This window comes from Spodoptera frugiperda, chromosome 25 (genome assembly GCF_023101765.2).
Source record: "Spodoptera frugiperda isolate SF20-4 chromosome 25, AGI-APGP_CSIRO_Sfru_2.0, whole genome shotgun sequence".
Classification (NCBI taxonomy): Eukaryota; Metazoa; Arthropoda; class Insecta; order Lepidoptera; family Noctuidae; genus Spodoptera; species Spodoptera frugiperda.
Window position 1 is genome coordinate 13941517 of NC_064236.1, and position 17773 is coordinate 13959289.

Consider the following 17773-nt stretch of genomic DNA (forward strand, 5'->3'; position numbering starts at 1 on the left):
TATTGACTTATAACTTTGTATACAATTATGTTTGACGACTTTGCATTTAGCGATTAACTATTTCGAACACGGCCAGCTAAGTTAGTTTAGTTTTGCTATGGCATGACACGTCAGCTTAGCTGGCATAGTTTGTGGTGGACACACATGTATGAAAAACTGACCCCATTAATCAAACTAAACTAAGATAAACTTGTGGTGGACGGTCGGCTTTAATGTCTATTGAACACTGATACTTGTATTTACTACTTAAACGTGATAAGTATGGATTGGACAAGGAAACTAGGCCTGCAGAAATGATTGTCCCAGAAACAGTGGCTTGTATAAAGGTGAAGAAGATGATGCTATGCAATTTAGAGATATTAAAAAGAAAGTCACCTTAGCCTTATATTAAAACAGAGAATTACCCTAACCATTTATTTATTTATTTTATTTTTTTATATGTACTTCACTTTGATACGGAATAATAAAAACAAAATACTGGAATTTTACCTGACTTTGCTGTGTGATGGGGTCTGTCTGGTGCGCGCATTCTACAGTCCTCACTGCTGCTAAATCGGAGCCGGTTGGCGGAGAGGGAGGCGAAGAGGACAAGCTGACAGGGCTACCAGGCATACTCTCTGTTTGCTCCACATTGTGCATCGAACTCTCCAGCGATGCAAACCCGAACGATATCGGACCTGTGGGGACAAAGGGTGAGATTCGTTCATTGGCCCGTTTTCCAAGGAGATTTTGTCGATAATAAGATGCGACCTACAACTAAGCGACACATTTTTGCTATTAAAATATATTTTTTAAATCCGTTATCGAAATTATTTTTTATTACACACATACTATTCTATTTGCAGCCACAAATCTAAGAGAATAGCCAGTTTATCTGAGAAGTAGCAAGTCGGGCGTAAGAAGAAACGACAATTATAGGTACTCGTCATTAAAACCAATTGGCCTCCACCTACCTAATTTAACCAATCAGGGTACCATGGGCGGTGAAACTGTACACTGAACATGAGTAGAAAGCTAGAAATGGTCTTTAAGGTTTTCACGTTCGTCATTTTGTATACTATTTTCAGCTATCGACATCTAGCAACACCCAGATTTAGTAATCATTTGTATTACATATAAATAATTGTTTTTAATTGGACTAGTTAGAATTGATTAGTATATTAATCATTTATATTATTTCTTTGTATAAGTAACTGTCTATAGTTAAACAATTGCTGGTAAAACAGCATATAAGTAGCTTAAATAATAATGTATTAATTATTATTAGAACTTATAACGGAATATTTACCATGTTTATTTACTTCGATGAAATCATTATGATGATATCCCGTCATAAGTTCTAATAATAGTGTTTAGTGACCATGTCAGTTTAAAAACTTAAATGTATTAATTGTTTTGGTAGACCAATCTTAATCATTTGCTCTTTTTTACTATTTTTACTCGCTGAAGAATAAACATTCGTTCGTTGGAAACGTTAAAAGAGTTACAACTTGTAGAAATACATATACTCAGATTGTGTGAGCATGCGGTATATTGTAGTATAGAATGCCCGCTGATGTCTTTGTGGGGCACGCTCCGTTCCGTTCACGTTACGTTGGAAGTGAACACACTTACATAATGTGTACCTACCTAAATACGGCACATTAACTTAGTTGATCTGTCATTTTATTACTATTCACCTTAAATGATGATAGATGTAAATGTTTTATTGTCAAATTGCAGAGCTGAGTGAAACTGTGCCCAGAACTGATTTATAGTCATAAATAGTTCGTTGCCATTACACTTGATGATAGGTACAGATTAAAGCTTAAGTTATATAAAACTTATATAGGGGATTGTAATAATATAAAAGTCGTTAAACACACAAAATATTCTTAAACTACGCCAGACTATTCAGCCAACTCATTTTAATTTAAATGGCCCTTAACGACGAACCCATAAACGAACAATTGATAACTATAAAATAATTTTAAGTTTCATGTTATGGTAATAGTAACATCGACCAGAATTACAACAGATAACCAAGGGCAACTGGTCCACTTTTAATAATTATATTCACACACCTAAATCAATTAACATTTTGTAGGCCCAAAAAGCATTGGACGAGAAGAGATTAGTATAGTTCCAAAAAAATTGCGCAATAGTTATTTCTTTTTTTTCCTGCTTTGGTTATCAGTGGAAATATTACATAGACTCGACAATAAAAAAAAATAATTCACAAAAAAAATGGAAAGGTTCGTCTATGTATAAAAACTATAATCACATGTAGGTATGACACAGATTGACTATACAGCGACTCGATTCATTTAGCCAATTCCTTTTTTATTGCCGCCTCAAAGCGAGGTTTGTATGAAAGACAAATTCCAATTCACTTTGAGTTACTGCTTTATAAGATGAATAAAATATTTCTTCAAGATCGTTAACCTTGTGAAATATTAAGTAATATCTTTCCTTTAGAAATACAAGAGTGGAATAGATTGTAAAATGTATGAATCTGTGATAACCAGGCATAACGTCTTGAATGCTAGGAACGGTTGGGGCTGATTGTATCGATTTATTGAATGACCTCGGGACATAGCTGACTTTAACGAACATCTGTTGCGTCACATACATTGCAATTGTAAATGTAGGAGAAAACTATCATCTATTAAATAAACTATTTGCAAACTACCTAGGTACCATCACAAAACTTTGCCAAATTAATTAGTTGAGGTTAAAACAGTTAAGTATTTAGGGAACGGAGAGTAAAGTTCCCTAAGAAAAGGAGGATCCTCCGACCAGGCGAGGTGATCAGCCTGGCGGGCTTTCTGCCCAACTGTTATTCGTTGGGATTTTCTATCCGTGTTAATTCGCATGTAAACTTCATATGTGTGATGCAGGATATTTATGACGTCATCCATTGATTTGCTCGTCGATAGTCTATGTGCGACTTCTGTCATCTGTCATCTGTCACTTGTCAGAGTGTCGCCACATCACTCCCCCCCAAGACCGGAGGTCGATCCTGTTGAGACGGCTGTCGATGCTTGAGATGAGCGGTGCCAGAGCCAGTGTAGAATGTCCCTTAGTTCCAGTGAGTCGGAACTGTGCCGCTGAATGCCCAGTGAGTCGGGTGAGCGGTGCAGGGTGATACTCCAGTGAGTCGGAGTAGTGAAGCTCGCAGTGTCCCACAGTGAGTCGGGGAATAGATGCTGCGAGGGTAGGTGCGTAGTGGCTGGCGTCTGCGTTGACGGGAGGAAGGCGTCCTCAGACCGTGTGCAGAGAGTGCTGTGCCTAGACGCTGATGAGGCCGTAGGGAAGAACCAGGCTGCATATCTTCGATGTAGCGTGTGGTGGTCCCTGATGAGGCCGAGGATGCTGGTTGGCTGCGACTTGATTACCGCTCAGCGGAGAAGTGATGGGTGAGGGAGATGGCGATAAGGATGACGGTGCTGATCTGCTCCGTGAAGGTTGGTTTCAATCACGTCGGGGTCACCACTTTAGGGAACGGAGAGTAAAGTTCCCTAAGAAAAGGAGGATCCTCCGACCAGGCGAGGTGATCAGCCTGGCGGGCTTTCTGCCCAACTGTTATTCGTTGGGATTTTCTATCCGTGTTAATTCGCATGTAAACTTCATATGTGTGATGCAGGATATTTATGACGTCATCCATTGATTTGCTCGTCGATAGTCTATGTGCGACTTCTGTCATCTGTCATCTGTCACTTGTCAGAGTGTCGCCACATCAAATGTAGTGTTTATAGTATTAAGAGATAAATAAAATACTAGACACTAACTTTAAATTGTCTATATTGAATAAATAATAAAATATACAGTATTAGTAGTGAGATCAACGAAATTATATAAAGTTAACGCGAGAGTAAGTTTTCGATGCGCGCGCGATCGCTAGCCGAGGCGGACTGACGTCACTGACGTGGGCGAGCGAGGGGCGCGAGTGAAGCGCGGGGTGGAGGCGGCGGCCGCGCCGCGTGCCGAACGGCTCCGCGAACTCCCGAAGTGTCCCGAGCATGTTGTCAACGCGGGCGCCAGGGCTCCGCTAGCGGCCGGACGGTGTGTAGGTATAGCTAAGGGCGTGTACATACGTGCGCAGGCATAAGGCCGTGTATAGATGAAATAAAGTTATAAAGTAGTATGTATGGTAAGAATGTGAATGTAATGTATGTAGTATGTAGATTTGTATGTATATGTATTTGTGTATTTGTATGTATGTAAATGTTTATATTTATTTATGTATGTATGAGTGTAAATGATATGTTTATGTTTGTTTATTTATGCGTATAAATGTCTGTTATTATAATGTACCTTAGCTATACCCTACATCACTCCCCCGCTGAGACCGGTTCACGGTCGATAGTGAGACAGGTGTCGTGGAAATCTCACAGTTCTTCCGCTCCTTGTGGTGGTCTCTGGCTGCGACTGTGGTTGAGGTGGAACTGGCGATGGAGCAGATGACGGTGGTGGTGACGGCGTTGAAGCAGCTGGTGGTTGTGGTGACGGCAATGTTTTGTGTGACAAGCCATCATCATTGTTCATGTAAGCTGGTTTAAGCCTGTCAATGGTTACTGTTATATGTTTCCCTTGGACGTCTATTTTGAAGGTTTTTGGTCCTCTTTCAATGACTAGGTGTGGACCAGAGTACGGTGATTCCAATGACTTCTTCAAAGGTCCTTTCCGCAGGAAGACATGTGTAGCTGTATTGAGATCTTTGGGAACATAAAATACCTTCTCGCCATGACATGAAGTTGATGCAGGTGATAGCTTAGAAATATGCTGTCTCAGCCGTGCTGCGAAGTCTGCTTCATCAATGCTGTGGTGAGTTATTGGTTTTAAGAACTCACCAGGTAACCGTAGTGGCTCGCCATATACCAGTTCAGCTGCAGAGGTTTGCAGGTCTTCTTTCCAGGCACTCCTCATGCCAAGGAGAACCAGAGGAAGCGTCTCTGACCATTGTGCGTTGTTGTGGCACATGATGGCGGCCTTCAGCTGTCTGTGCATCCTCTCGACTAACCCGTTGCACTGTGGGTGGTAAGATGTGGTGGGGCGATGGTAGGCGCCTATGATGGACGAGATGCTCTGGAACAGCTGAGAGTCAAATTGCTTGCCTCGATCCGTGGTGATGGTTTCTGGGCACCCAAAACGAGCGACCCAGCCAGCAATGAGGGTGCTGGCGCAGGTCTCCGCTGTGACATCAGCGAGAGGGTACGCCTCAGGCCATCGGGTGAATCGGTCGACGGCTGTAAGGCAGTACCTGAAACCAGAAGATAGTGGCATAGGGCCTATTATGTCAAGGTGGACGTGGGAGAAGCGGCTGGAAGGAACAGGAAATGAGGAAAGAGGAGAATGGGTATGACGGGTGACTTTGTTACGTTGGCAATCTGTGCATTGTTGAGCCCATGTTCTGCAGTCACGACGAATCTTAGGCCACACAAATCTTTCTGAGATCAATTTTGCTGTAGCGTTGGGACCAGGATGACTGAGATTATGCAGGTTGTTGAAGATTTGCCTACGAAAAGTTGGTGTGATGAATGGCCTAGGGCGAGAAGTAGACTGGTCGCAGTATATGTAGGCATCCATCGTTTTGACTCTCTCTAACTTTAATGCTGTGTTGTTCTTTAGTAAGCTCTGTAATTCTTGATCATGTTCCTGTTCTCTTTGTAGCTGTTTGTAGTTGATAGTAGTGTCGACGCTTTCTAGACGTGAAAATGCGTCGGCAACTACGTTGTCACTTCCAGTTATATGGATTATATCTGTGGTGAACTGTGATATGAAGTCGAAGTAGCGATGTTGACGGGGTGAGCAGTTATCTCGGCTTGTTGTGAAGGCGAATGTGATGGGTTTATGGTCGGTGAAAACTTTGAACGTTCTCGCTTCGAGCATATACCTAAAGTACTTTATTCCTTCGTGTATCGCGAGCAACTCACGATCGTAAGTGCTATACTTGGTTTGAGCAGGAGATAACTTGCGAGAGAAGAATCCAAGTGGCTGCCAGCTGTCCTGTCTTCGTTGTTGTAAGACGGCTCCGATGGCAACATCTGATGCGTCAGTAAACAGTGCTAACTCGGCCTCCGGGTCTGGATGTGCGATGAGCGTAGCTTCCAGCAGGTTCCTCTTACAGGCGTCGAATGCTTTTTGTATGTCAGCTGTTACTGTAATGGGCGTTGACCCTTTAATGTTAGGACCACTTAAAGCTTGGTTGAGGGGGGCTTGAATTTGTGCAGCAGCAGGTAGAAATTTACGATAGAAATTTATCATTCCCAGGAACCTTCTTAACTCCTTAGCTGTTTTAGGGAGGGGGTAGTCATGAATAGCCTGAACTTTTTCTGGGAGGGGTCGAATGCCAGCTGCGGATACGTGATAACCCAAGAAAGTAACTTCACTAACACCTAGGACACATTTGTTAGTATTAATGACTACTCCATATTTCTTTAATTGTTCGAATATTTTCGTCAAGTGTTCAATGTGTTCTTTCTCCCCTTTTGAAAATACGAGAATATCGTCGAGATATCCAAACGTAAAATCTAAACCTTGTAGAACTTCATCTAGAAATCGCTGGAAGGTCTGAGCTGCGTTCCTTAGGCCGAAGGTCATCGCTGTAAACTCAAACAGACCGAACGGTGTAGTTATCGCTGTCTTCTTAATGTCGTCTTCATTAACTGGGATTTGATTAAAGGCTTTAACGAGATCAATCTTTGAAAATATAGTGGAACCGGATAGTTGGTAAGCAAAATCGTGAATGTGTCTTACTGGGTAGCGATCTGGCACCGTTCGCGCGTTTAACCGCCTGTAGTCTCCACACGGCCTCCAACCATCATCTTTTTCGGAACAAGATGTAGTGGAGAAGACCATGGACTCTCCGAGCGGCGAGCCGTTCCGTTACGTAACATTTCCTCGAATTCTTGTTTTGCGATCTTCAAACGGTCAGGTGCTAAACGACGCGGTCGTGATGTTACCGGTGGGCCAGGAGTAGTACGGATGTAGTGCTTTGTATTATGTATGGGTTGGTGGTAAGACCCAGCTGGACGTGTGATTTCTGGATATTGACGTAGTAGGTCCAGTAAGGTTGAATGCCCTGTGATGGTTTTTAATGATAGCATTTCATGTGTTATCTCGTGGGTTGCAGGCGCGCCAACAGTTAAATTCGTAATCGAGTCTATTAATTTTTGCCGTCGGCAGTCGACTAATAAGTTATAATAACTTAAAAAATCGACTCCGATTATAGGCCTCGACACATCAGCAATAATAAAGTTCCAGACAAATTCCCGACGTAGTCCCAGGTTCAGTGACAGTTGGTAAGTACCATAGGTACGTATGGGACTACCATTTGCCGCGACAAGCTCGTAGGTACTGAGTTTACCGTACGACAGCTGATTTTTTAAATACGTCCTTGGGTAGGCACATACGTCGGAACCCGTATCTATTAAAAATTGTACGCCGGTACGTTTATCCGAAATAAATAGGCGGCCTTTACATGTAGAGCAGTCGTCAGCCGCCATTACTGACTGCTTTTCGGGTTTTCCGAAACGAAGTTACACGGCTGGTTGCACTTAGTAGCCTTTTTACCGAATTTGTAGTGGTACCAACACGTAGGGTGCACGTCGGATCTCGATTTAGATCGATGGCGGGAAGATGAACGCGATCGCGATCGTCCTGGACGGGTAAGGTCATTGACCTTTCGTGTTAGAATCTCTACTTGTTTCACCAGTTCTGTCATCTGTTTAGTTAAGGTGAGGACATCACTTACTTGGGACGATGCGGCCGCGACCTGACCCTTCGGCACGACGTCGTGGATCTTATCCGCGAGATCAGCGAGAACTTCCAGAGGCGATGATGATTGGGATGCTATGATTGATTGGATGTTGCTCGGTAGCCGGCTGGACCAAATTGTCCGCAGGAACTCGTCGGGTACCTTAGGACCGGCGAGGTGTTGCAGGTGCCTGAGGAACTGCGATGGCTTCCGATCGCCTAATTCCTCATGGGTGAGGAGTTGGTGTACTTTCTTCTCCCTGGATTCCGAGAGCCGCTTAATCAACTCCGTCTTGAGTCGGCCGTATTTATCGTCCGCTGGTGGGCTCACTATGATATCCTCCACCTCGGATGCATATCTTGGATCGAGGTGGCTGACGACGTAGAAAAACTTTGTTGTGTCCGCCGTAATGTTCGATATTGCGAATTGGCCTTCTATTTGCGCGAACCATATCGCGGGTTTTTCAGGCCAAAATGGCGGAACGCGCACGCCTACACGGAAAATGTCTTTCGAACCCGTTAAATCGGATTTTGTCATGTTCTCTGATTCGCACATCTTTTACGATACGTATTGCACTTGGATATAGTCACTAAGTTTACTGCGTTTGAGTCTAAGTTCACCGCGCACAAAGTAGGTAGCACAAGCACAAGCACGTGTTTAGTCTTCGGGGTCACCAATGTAGTGTTTATAGTATTAAGAGATAAATAAAATACTAGACACTAACTTTAAATTGTCTATATTGAATAAATAATAAAATATACAGTATTAGTAGTGAGATCAACGAAATTATATAAAGTTAACGCGAGAGTAAGTTTTCGATGCGCGCGCGATCGCTAGCCGAGGCGGACTGACGTCACTGACGTGGGCGAGCGAGGGGCGCGAGTGAAGCGCGGGGTGGAGGCGGCGGCCGCGCCGCGTGCCGAACGGCTCCGCGAACTCCCGAAGTGTCCCGAGCATGTTGTCAACGCGGGCGCCAGGGCTCCGCTAGCGGCCGGACGGTGTGTAGGTATAGCTAAGGGCGTGTACATACGTGCGCAGGCATAAGGCCGTGTATAGATGAAATAAAGTTATAAAGTAGTATGTATGGTAAGAATGTGAATGTAATGTATGTAGTATGTAGATTTGTATGTATATGTATTTGTGTATTTGTATGTATGTAAATGTTTATATTTATTTATGTATGTATGAGTGTAAATGATATGTTTATGTTTGTTTATTTATGCGTATAAATGTCTGTTATTATAATGTACCTTAGCTATACCCTACAAGTACTTTCAAACATTGAAAATTGGTACATGTTAAAGTTAATCCCAAATTCACAAGTTACAGGTTAATTTTATTTGTATAGCCTTTTGATGTAAATTTTAACATTTGTGTCCTAGTTTCATAATGATGTTATGGAAATGTGTCCACGGTGTTACCACAACTGACGATACTCTCCCAACGTTTATGTTGCGTTATTCATCTCGGTGGTCGGCCCTGCACTTCATTCCTAACAAACATCAAACAGATAAATCGAGCTCGATTCAAAGGGGGCTCATGGTTCGTGCAGCAACATTAATGAGCCACGCCACCTTCCGAACTTAATTCATTGGAAACTTTTATTTTAAACGCTGACATTTACGTTTCACTCTGTAGTACTTGAATACATTTTACGGTCGAAGACTTTATTTGAATTAGTGAACCCATATTTAGACCCGTCTGCTGTGTAACCCAACGATCCACACTCATGAATTGCATGTACTAAGCTAAATAAAATACTTGGGAGTTATCTGTATTAGACGTAATAAATGTAGCTATTATAAGTACCTAATACCCATCAGTACTTGAACGACCGGTGTAGTATGTGTGTAAATTCGATGCGTACAATATTAAATGAAGACATGAATTGCGTGCATAGGTACTTGTACTTCTTTTTTTTAACAAACAGTCAAGGTGTTGCTTGTAATTATTTATTTCAAGTATTCTTCATAAATTAAATATGTATTCTTACATATCGCATATTGCTATAAGAATCGATCAAGAGCTTGCAAAGAGCACGCATCTACGTCACTAAAACACCTGAAATGAATCATTTTATATTGGAAACCTTCAATTCATAATTACTGATTGAGTTTCCAAACGATATTACGATTGCATCATTAAATACGAATGATAAAAAAATGCGATAAATTCAATAAAACTGCAGTATAATTGGGCTACAGTTGGTATGAGAATCTGATAGTTATGGCTGAAGTATCTTCCCAAACCTAGACGTTGCCTAATTACAAATTGTATAAGTACAAATCCCTGATAACCCTTGGTAGCAGTGAAGGAAGGAGAAGATAGCATTTTAATGAAAAACGCAATCAAATTCAGTTGTTCCAACTGTTATTGGGACTTGCCGCAAAATTAAAGTAGGCACTTCTAGATGTCTACTACACTATTTAGCAAGAAGTATAAACTTTAGGAAGCAAATATCTAGTGTTTGTAAGAAAACTACAATTTTAACACTAAGCATGCAGATAAAAATCGTTAATAAACTGGATTAGTACCTAATTATCTATATACTTTTTAACTCAGTACATATCTAGACCAAGCAGTCTATTGCCGTAATAACAGACATTATTTTACTGCATACGATAATCGCACACCAGTACGTTGAGGATTCAATTATTATCAGATTAGCAACCCGATTGTTATTCATAAATAGAGACTTGGTACTTAGTTTTGCATTAAGTTATTATAAGAATTTGTAGTACGAAACGCCGAAATTAATCACCGATTTTGATCTCAAATTTCTAGTTCGGTCTCAAGGTTTTTGATAGAAATACAATTACTTATCATTCATTCATAACCTCACGCCTGTCTCCCATGGGGGTAGGCAGAGACAATGCAACGCCAATTGCTACGAATCTTACATACCTCTTTCGCTTCATCATCAGTCATCAGTCTTATTATGTATGCTCGTCGATTAAGTGTACATTTAATTTGCCAACGTTTAATATAATATTGTCAATCTGGTCGGTCACTATAATTTGTCCGTTTAGACTCTACCGACGACGGCCCCATACATATACCTACGCCTTGTATATTTCTTTCGTAAATCTGCTTTCATCCCTCCTTTCTATATAACCTGACTGCTATATCTACATTAACCGATCGATTATTAATTTGCGCCTAATCTGCTGTAAGTATACTAGTAACAGTATGCCTATAATCCTGATGGCATTCCTGTCTGAGGCTGTGTTTACACCGCTGAGGATAAATCGTTGTGGCCCGAGTATCTAATCGATATTGAGCAAGAGCTTGGCTCGCAGTATTCCTTTGTTTTTAGAGACAATCCCGCTCATTGTAAACGAACCGGACAGCTCGTTCGTTTACGTTATCAGAACAACTTACTGACAAGTCCCCAGTGATTGTCAGTACGATCACGATATCCGCAAGGTGGCTGGTAGTGGTTGGATCTGTAGAACTGAAGATCGAACTCAGTGACTCAGGACGAGAACAAGCTGATGATGATGATGATCAAGTAAAATCAAGCACCTACATTACACCCCTTCTAACAACCTTAGCCTTAGCCTTAAAGGCCCGAGGCCTTTAAACCGAATAAACTTTTAACCTGCTACAGTGTGAACATATTACAAGTTTGCCATCTCAAAAGTAAATATTTGCTACATTAGATTGGGAGGTTTAGTTCCGCTTGTATGGAAAATATCGATTTTATAAGCCTTTGATGGCACATCTCTTGCTAGGAGTGTAATAGAAGGATTCCAAACTGCCGAGTTTAAACTTAAACTATTCACATGTTTAAAAAATTGTTTGCAATGGCCTTTATATTTAAAACATCAACTTTTTTATAACGATATTCATCGCTAGAAAATATTTAAATGATAAATGATATTTATTTTGCAAATAGGTTATAAAATAACACTTTTACACGTCAATCTCTTAAATAACTAGATGAGGCCGGCATTTCCTATCCGACTACTCTGAGAAGAAATGCCGAAACAAACTCAGAGGTCATAGTCTCTTTTAAAGTCCAGACAAAATCAAATAAAGATGTCGGAGAACCGTGCAAGTTGATTTATGTTGTATCTTAATAATTGCCATACAAAAATAAAGAAAAACAATTCCTAATACTTTCTCAATAGGGTGCAAATGCAAACCTATTGAAAGGTACTCAAAATTATCCTAGACTAATATTTACCTGATAGTGAAGTAAAAAGTATCCATGCAGCCTACAAAAATTTCACCTACACGGATACGTTCAGAAAATTTTCAAAGTATTGTATCAGTACTCAGTTACTTACATACACAAATATGAGGCCACGGCATCAGCTCTATAAAGACGAAAACTGCCTGATAAGGTACAAGTTACCACCAACAAGTTGAGAATATTCACTACAAATAACGATCGAAGGAATTATATGATTAACCTCTATATTTACATGGCACGTGCGTCCCAAGTACACATACATTAAAAAGTAAAGCAATTAAAATTAAAATAAGTATGACTATTTATATTACAACCAGCAGTACGTAGTAGGTGGAGGAGAATAAAAATAACTGTTATTATTAAACGTATAAAAAGAAACAATAGGATAATGATTTGGACGTTTTAGATTATTTTTTTAGATGTGTACCTATTGCATAACATGATATCAGTGTTTCTCAGAGACGGATGTACCTTTAGCAAGTAATAATATCTGCAGAACGACTCCAATCACGACGACTTGTGATTCAATTAGACTAGCCAACTGCGCAGGAAGTATCTAGTGGTAGTCTAGATATATCTACGTGCGCAAATACAGGTGCATCTTGTTTCAGTCCCTTCCTTATAATCCTACGCCATTACGTTTTCCAAGACATTGTAGCAAAGTAGAATTTCTAGAGTGAATAGAAAAGCCTATTACTGCTTCTATATCAATTGGACCTATTGTTTTGGGGTATAGCATATAGAATACATATTTAAACAATTATTAACTAACAAGGAATGCCAATAAAACAAAAATCTATTGTAGGTAACCTAAATTTTTGTATTTCTTTTACATCCAACTCTGCCCAAAGTGCATTACTCTATAAATCCGCGATAAGATGCACTTGAATAGTTTTTTGATTAAATATATTCGTATTTATTTAAACGTATATTTTCATATTTGATGATATCATTTGGACACCGAATTTCTGTCAGAAACATATCTACTTAGTTATGGTAGTAAAACTAATGTAACTATGGTACCTTACTGAAATAAATAACTGGATCAACTCACCACTAGAACGCATGGGGTTGAGGCCAAGTCTTCCGCGGACCTCTCCTCTGTCGCTAGCTGTGCTCATCAGCAACTTGGTACGCTCCATGTAGTCCACATGGGTTTTGAACAGCTCATTGTATCGCTCGTGGAGTTTCGAATATTCCTGCGTACAAACATTTGTATTAAAACAATATATTATAAATTTCCTGCAAGCTGCAAGTATAATCAACTTAATAGGTAGACCATCCACGACAATCTTAGACAACCATGTCTAATTTTCTAACATGACAGAAAGAAGTAATAAGTGAACTGCCCACCCACCATTTTGTTACATCTACGAAAGATGTATCTTATCGTACTTGAGGTCTATTTGTCATGTTTTCGAGTAAATTGAGTAAAAACGAAAGCATTTAGAACTGAAGAGGAACAGTTTGTTATCTTATACCACCACGCGTCCACAATACGCATCTAGTTAGATATTTTATAATCCACTATGAACTCAATTAATGTGAGTTGAGTACGTATGTCAACCAACTACCGTAAAAGCTAAGGATTTTGCATAACATCTGGAAAAGTGTACCTTGTTAGTGCATGACCTATTTTACAGCTGAGCAGACATGCTGACAACGTTAGTCCCATGTTAAAAAAGGGACACAATATTTTGTGTCAACTTCGAGCCTGCAGATCCTTGGGAATAATAATAACAAACGGATGATTGTACCGTGTGTGTGATGCAGAATAATTTGTTTCAATAAAATTCGGTCGTGAACTACTTTTGATTAAATCATCCATGCAATCAATACTCGAATTAATTACCCAGTTACATTGACCGAAGATATAACAACAAGTTTAAATACAATATTGTGGTATTAGCGCTTTTACGAGCATCGGAATTAATAACATTATTGATTGGCGGCATACCTAGATAAGAAATATCTTAACTGAATTTATTAAAAACCGTCATTATTAATGTGAATAAACAAAAAATCTCTGAAGTCCTTTAAATTTTTAATTGAAAGCACGCATAATTTGCGCCTCATTAAAATATGGTTCGTAAGTAAAATGGGGCAAGTAGTTAGTATGGGTGTGTAAAATGTAAACTGGCATTCAAGATACTGCTACTAATCCAACTACCTTACATACTTTCCTATAAAATATAGTACCAAACGTTTATTGGATTAGCACAAGAAGATTAAATTGTGTGTCAGTCAGCGTGTGTTCTTTGGCATTGGATACCTTTTAGATTGTATTTTGAATGGTTCAAGGAACACAATGTATCAAGTTGCATTTTCGTATGTTAATACGAACTTGAGATTGTATGTAAAGTACTGTCAAAAGCATTTTTGTTAAACAATAAAGGGTTCTACCGATTCCTAATGTACATCAGTAGTCGGTACATCGATCCTTTTGGCAGAAGATAATACGCCTTAATCGAAATTGGTTCACCGTCTACTTAATTATTGAAATGCAACGTCTGTACCGCCTGCGGCTTGCCTACAAACGTACTTGCATAAAAAACTAAGTTTCGTATTACACAAAACGTGCAGCGTCATGAAATATAAGATCGGCACTGTTGAATCTATACATACTCATTTATTATACATCTGAGAACAAGCCAGTTGCGAGATAAAAACGTATTTACTTGATGTTATTTAGTACTGTCTTTATATTTATCAGCACATAATATGACCACCCACAAATTGATCAGTGCAACAATCAAATACGAAAATCAATAAGTTAATGCTATTTTGAGCTTTCCATATCGACCATAACTAAATAATGTGTAAGCTGTCTTGGTCGGAAACTTCATTGATTTTACTTTAATAGCGAGTATAATGGAACCACTTCAACAGTATGTCGAGTCCTAGTTCCCAACTAGTTCCATGCGCTCTATAATGAACTCTGGACCTCCCTTTTTATAGAAATACGGAGAAAAATCCATTAAATTAAAGACTACAATACAATGGCAGGTTCAGTGGTGATAATACAGAAACTAATGCATTTTCTTACGTACATATTCAACTAATCGTACTTACTAACTTAATTACAGTAGAACCTTCTTGTAAATGTATTATTACTAATAACCTATTTCCGTACACAAACACTAGGAACTGTTCTAATACCTGGTTGATAAGGCCTTGTAATTTACTTCCGATGATCACCATGAACTACTTAGTTAAGTCTTTTCTGCATATACCTACTTAAAAGATCAGCTGCTTTGTATATTGCTAACACACTCCAAGGTTACTCTATATCTTGAGTGTTTGAGACATAGGTACCAGCTCAATCAAAGTATAATTGATTTTGTTTTCAGCTTATGGAATTCCTCAATAGTAGCACTGAGTCTAGGCTGCTGCATGGTATAGTAATAGGCTTTCTATCACATTGGACTTATAATCTAACTGGTGACAAGTGGGTGTCATAGTTCATGTACATTGTGCACCTCCCAACCCACCACACCTACCACATCGGGGGACAAACTTGTCATTAGTATGATCTAATAAAAAAAATAACTGACTTACTTTCTTCAGCTCATTCTCACGTTCCTCGAGTCTGCTTGCGTGGTCCAACGAGTTCTTATGTTTGAGCTCCAACATCCTGACAATACTGTCCAGAGCCTCCATTCGACCGGATAGATCTTTCCTCTCTCCTTCGAAGTGATCTTCCGCTTCGAGCAACTGTCAACAACGATAAATTAATTAGTCTTAGTTGCACCTTACATAAAACCTTGTATAGAAAAAATTAAAGACAAAAATAATTTTCTGGAAAACAATTACAACACTTGTCGCTCCCAACTTAAGTTATTTTTGTACTTTTACATTATTTGGCTTCAAAAACGTTATGCAAAACATTTCAAATTGAGCAACGCAAACATTTAAGTGTCTACAGCTGAGTACCAAAATAACTTTGAAGTTAAAATAAAAGACTTTGTTTGAATGAGTTAGTTATGATTATGTCATTCATTTCGTAAGAAGTACACTGAAATCTTTGGAAAGAAGCTAATTAAAGACTAATTTCTGTATAACTCAGATGTGATATTCAATAAATAATAATTTCATGTTAGTACATACATATTATCAGAAATTTTATTTTGAATATCAATATAACTATTCTTATCCATCTTATTTCTTTTTAATGCCCAGATGAGTCACAAGCAAATAAAATATGTTAGTACCTAGTTAATATGCAAAATTTTAACAATCAAATGTTAACAAAAAAAAGCATTTTTAATTAAAAAAACATGTAGTTAGTTAAAACTTAATTTAAATCACAATAAATACATTACATGTCTATCTGTCAGTTCTCTAACAATACAGGAATATAAATACAATAAGCCTGTATTTTATTTTTAGTTTAGGCAGGAAAATAAGACATTATCTACTATAAATATAACTAAATATAAATTTTGTTTCCTATTTTGCTCACTCATGCTCTCATCCTACTTCAAACTCTGGGACTGACCAAATAACTTTATCGCTTTAATAAATTCTGTTTATTTGATAGGAGGATTTTTTTTTTGTTATTGTTATGTAACTGACTTTGGTGTGAAATTTACTAACAGATTCATGGGAATCTTTTTTTTTATTTAAAGCCATCACCAATGATAAAGCAAAAGTACCTATATGTATTAGATTATAAAATGTTTACGACAATAACATGAGATGTAAGTACTAGGTAGGTATATTATTATGCTATTTGTTTACTCAACATTCATAATTATCATAATTTTTATCATAGTCTACAATTACACATAGAGAAATTATAGTAAGTACTAATTTTTTATGATTGTACCATCCTGTTGAGTGTTGTGCGATATAACAACTCTACTGTTGCAGTCGTATAATTAAAATACTAAGACAACACAAGTGCATGTTGCTATTATTATTGGGTAACAACATTGCATTAGTCACTTGGCTAATCAAATGATTTATATTAATCAGATCACGGCAAAAGTAATAGCAACTGTTTTTAAAAATGTATAATGTATGTTCATATGTCTTTCAAGGCTAGTCTTTAGCTATTGGCTTCATTTCTATCAGTGGTAAAGTAGAGCCAAAAACTTATTTGTTTATAATGAAAACCTGTTTTTTATTTACATAACATACTGTTGAAATTGCTTATTATATGCATACAAGTAAATGCGTATACATGTGTCATATTTACACAATGTGTAGCGAGTTTGGTTCAAGCACGGAGCAAATTCTTGTGTGATCCATTAACCCGTTGTCTGTCGGAATGCAGATCTACGCGAGACATAATGTATTTTCTATTGTGTCTTATATACCGACAGACAAGTGGTTAATAGTGTTATTTCAGGTCAGGGTATCATATTATGTATGTGAAATTATATGATTATAAACCTACATATCCCAATTATGGGAATGAATAAAAAATATATAATCATTTATAGCTGTAATTAATTACCACTCTTAACTCAAAATCTTTAAATTAGTGTAATGTTTTGATAGAAACTCCAAACAAATAAAAATCAATCCTATTCCACTGATTTTAGGTTGAGATCGGATATTATATTACACATTGATGTTAATATTTCACATACATAAATTATATACACCTAACTAACAAATACTTATTATTATTAAAACTAATGAGTATACATGCATAGTATATTGCATTATTTTTAATGAATACTCCTATTTTCACATGCAAATTAAACCAAAACCTCTTAAAAAACATCCAATCTTACAAGGCCATAATGCAAAAGAAATGTAGTAAGAAATACTTATTAATCTTATTAGATTCAAATAGAAGATAACCTATTGTATCAGTAAGAATAATT

At 38.3% G+C, this 17773-nt stretch overlaps 1 protein-coding gene across 4 annotated transcripts in view; it reads right to left on the bottom strand.

Annotated features, from left to right (window-relative positions):
- LOC118264681 (JNK-interacting protein 3) overlaps positions 1 to 17773 on the bottom strand; it is a 49240-nt gene that overhangs the window by 30342 nt on the left and 1125 nt on the right. For all 4 annotated transcript variants that reach the window (XM_035577298.2, XM_035577282.2, XM_035577274.2 and 1 more), the window contains exons 2-4: positions 15495 to 15650; positions 12991 to 13135; positions 490 to 677 (exon numbers count right to left, since the gene is read on the bottom strand). In XM_035577298.2, coding sequence (XP_035433191.2) covers positions 490 to 677; positions 12991 to 13135; positions 15495 to 15650 — 489 coding nt within the window. The remainder of the gene's footprint in view (positions 1 to 489; positions 678 to 12990; positions 13136 to 15494; positions 15651 to 17773) is intronic.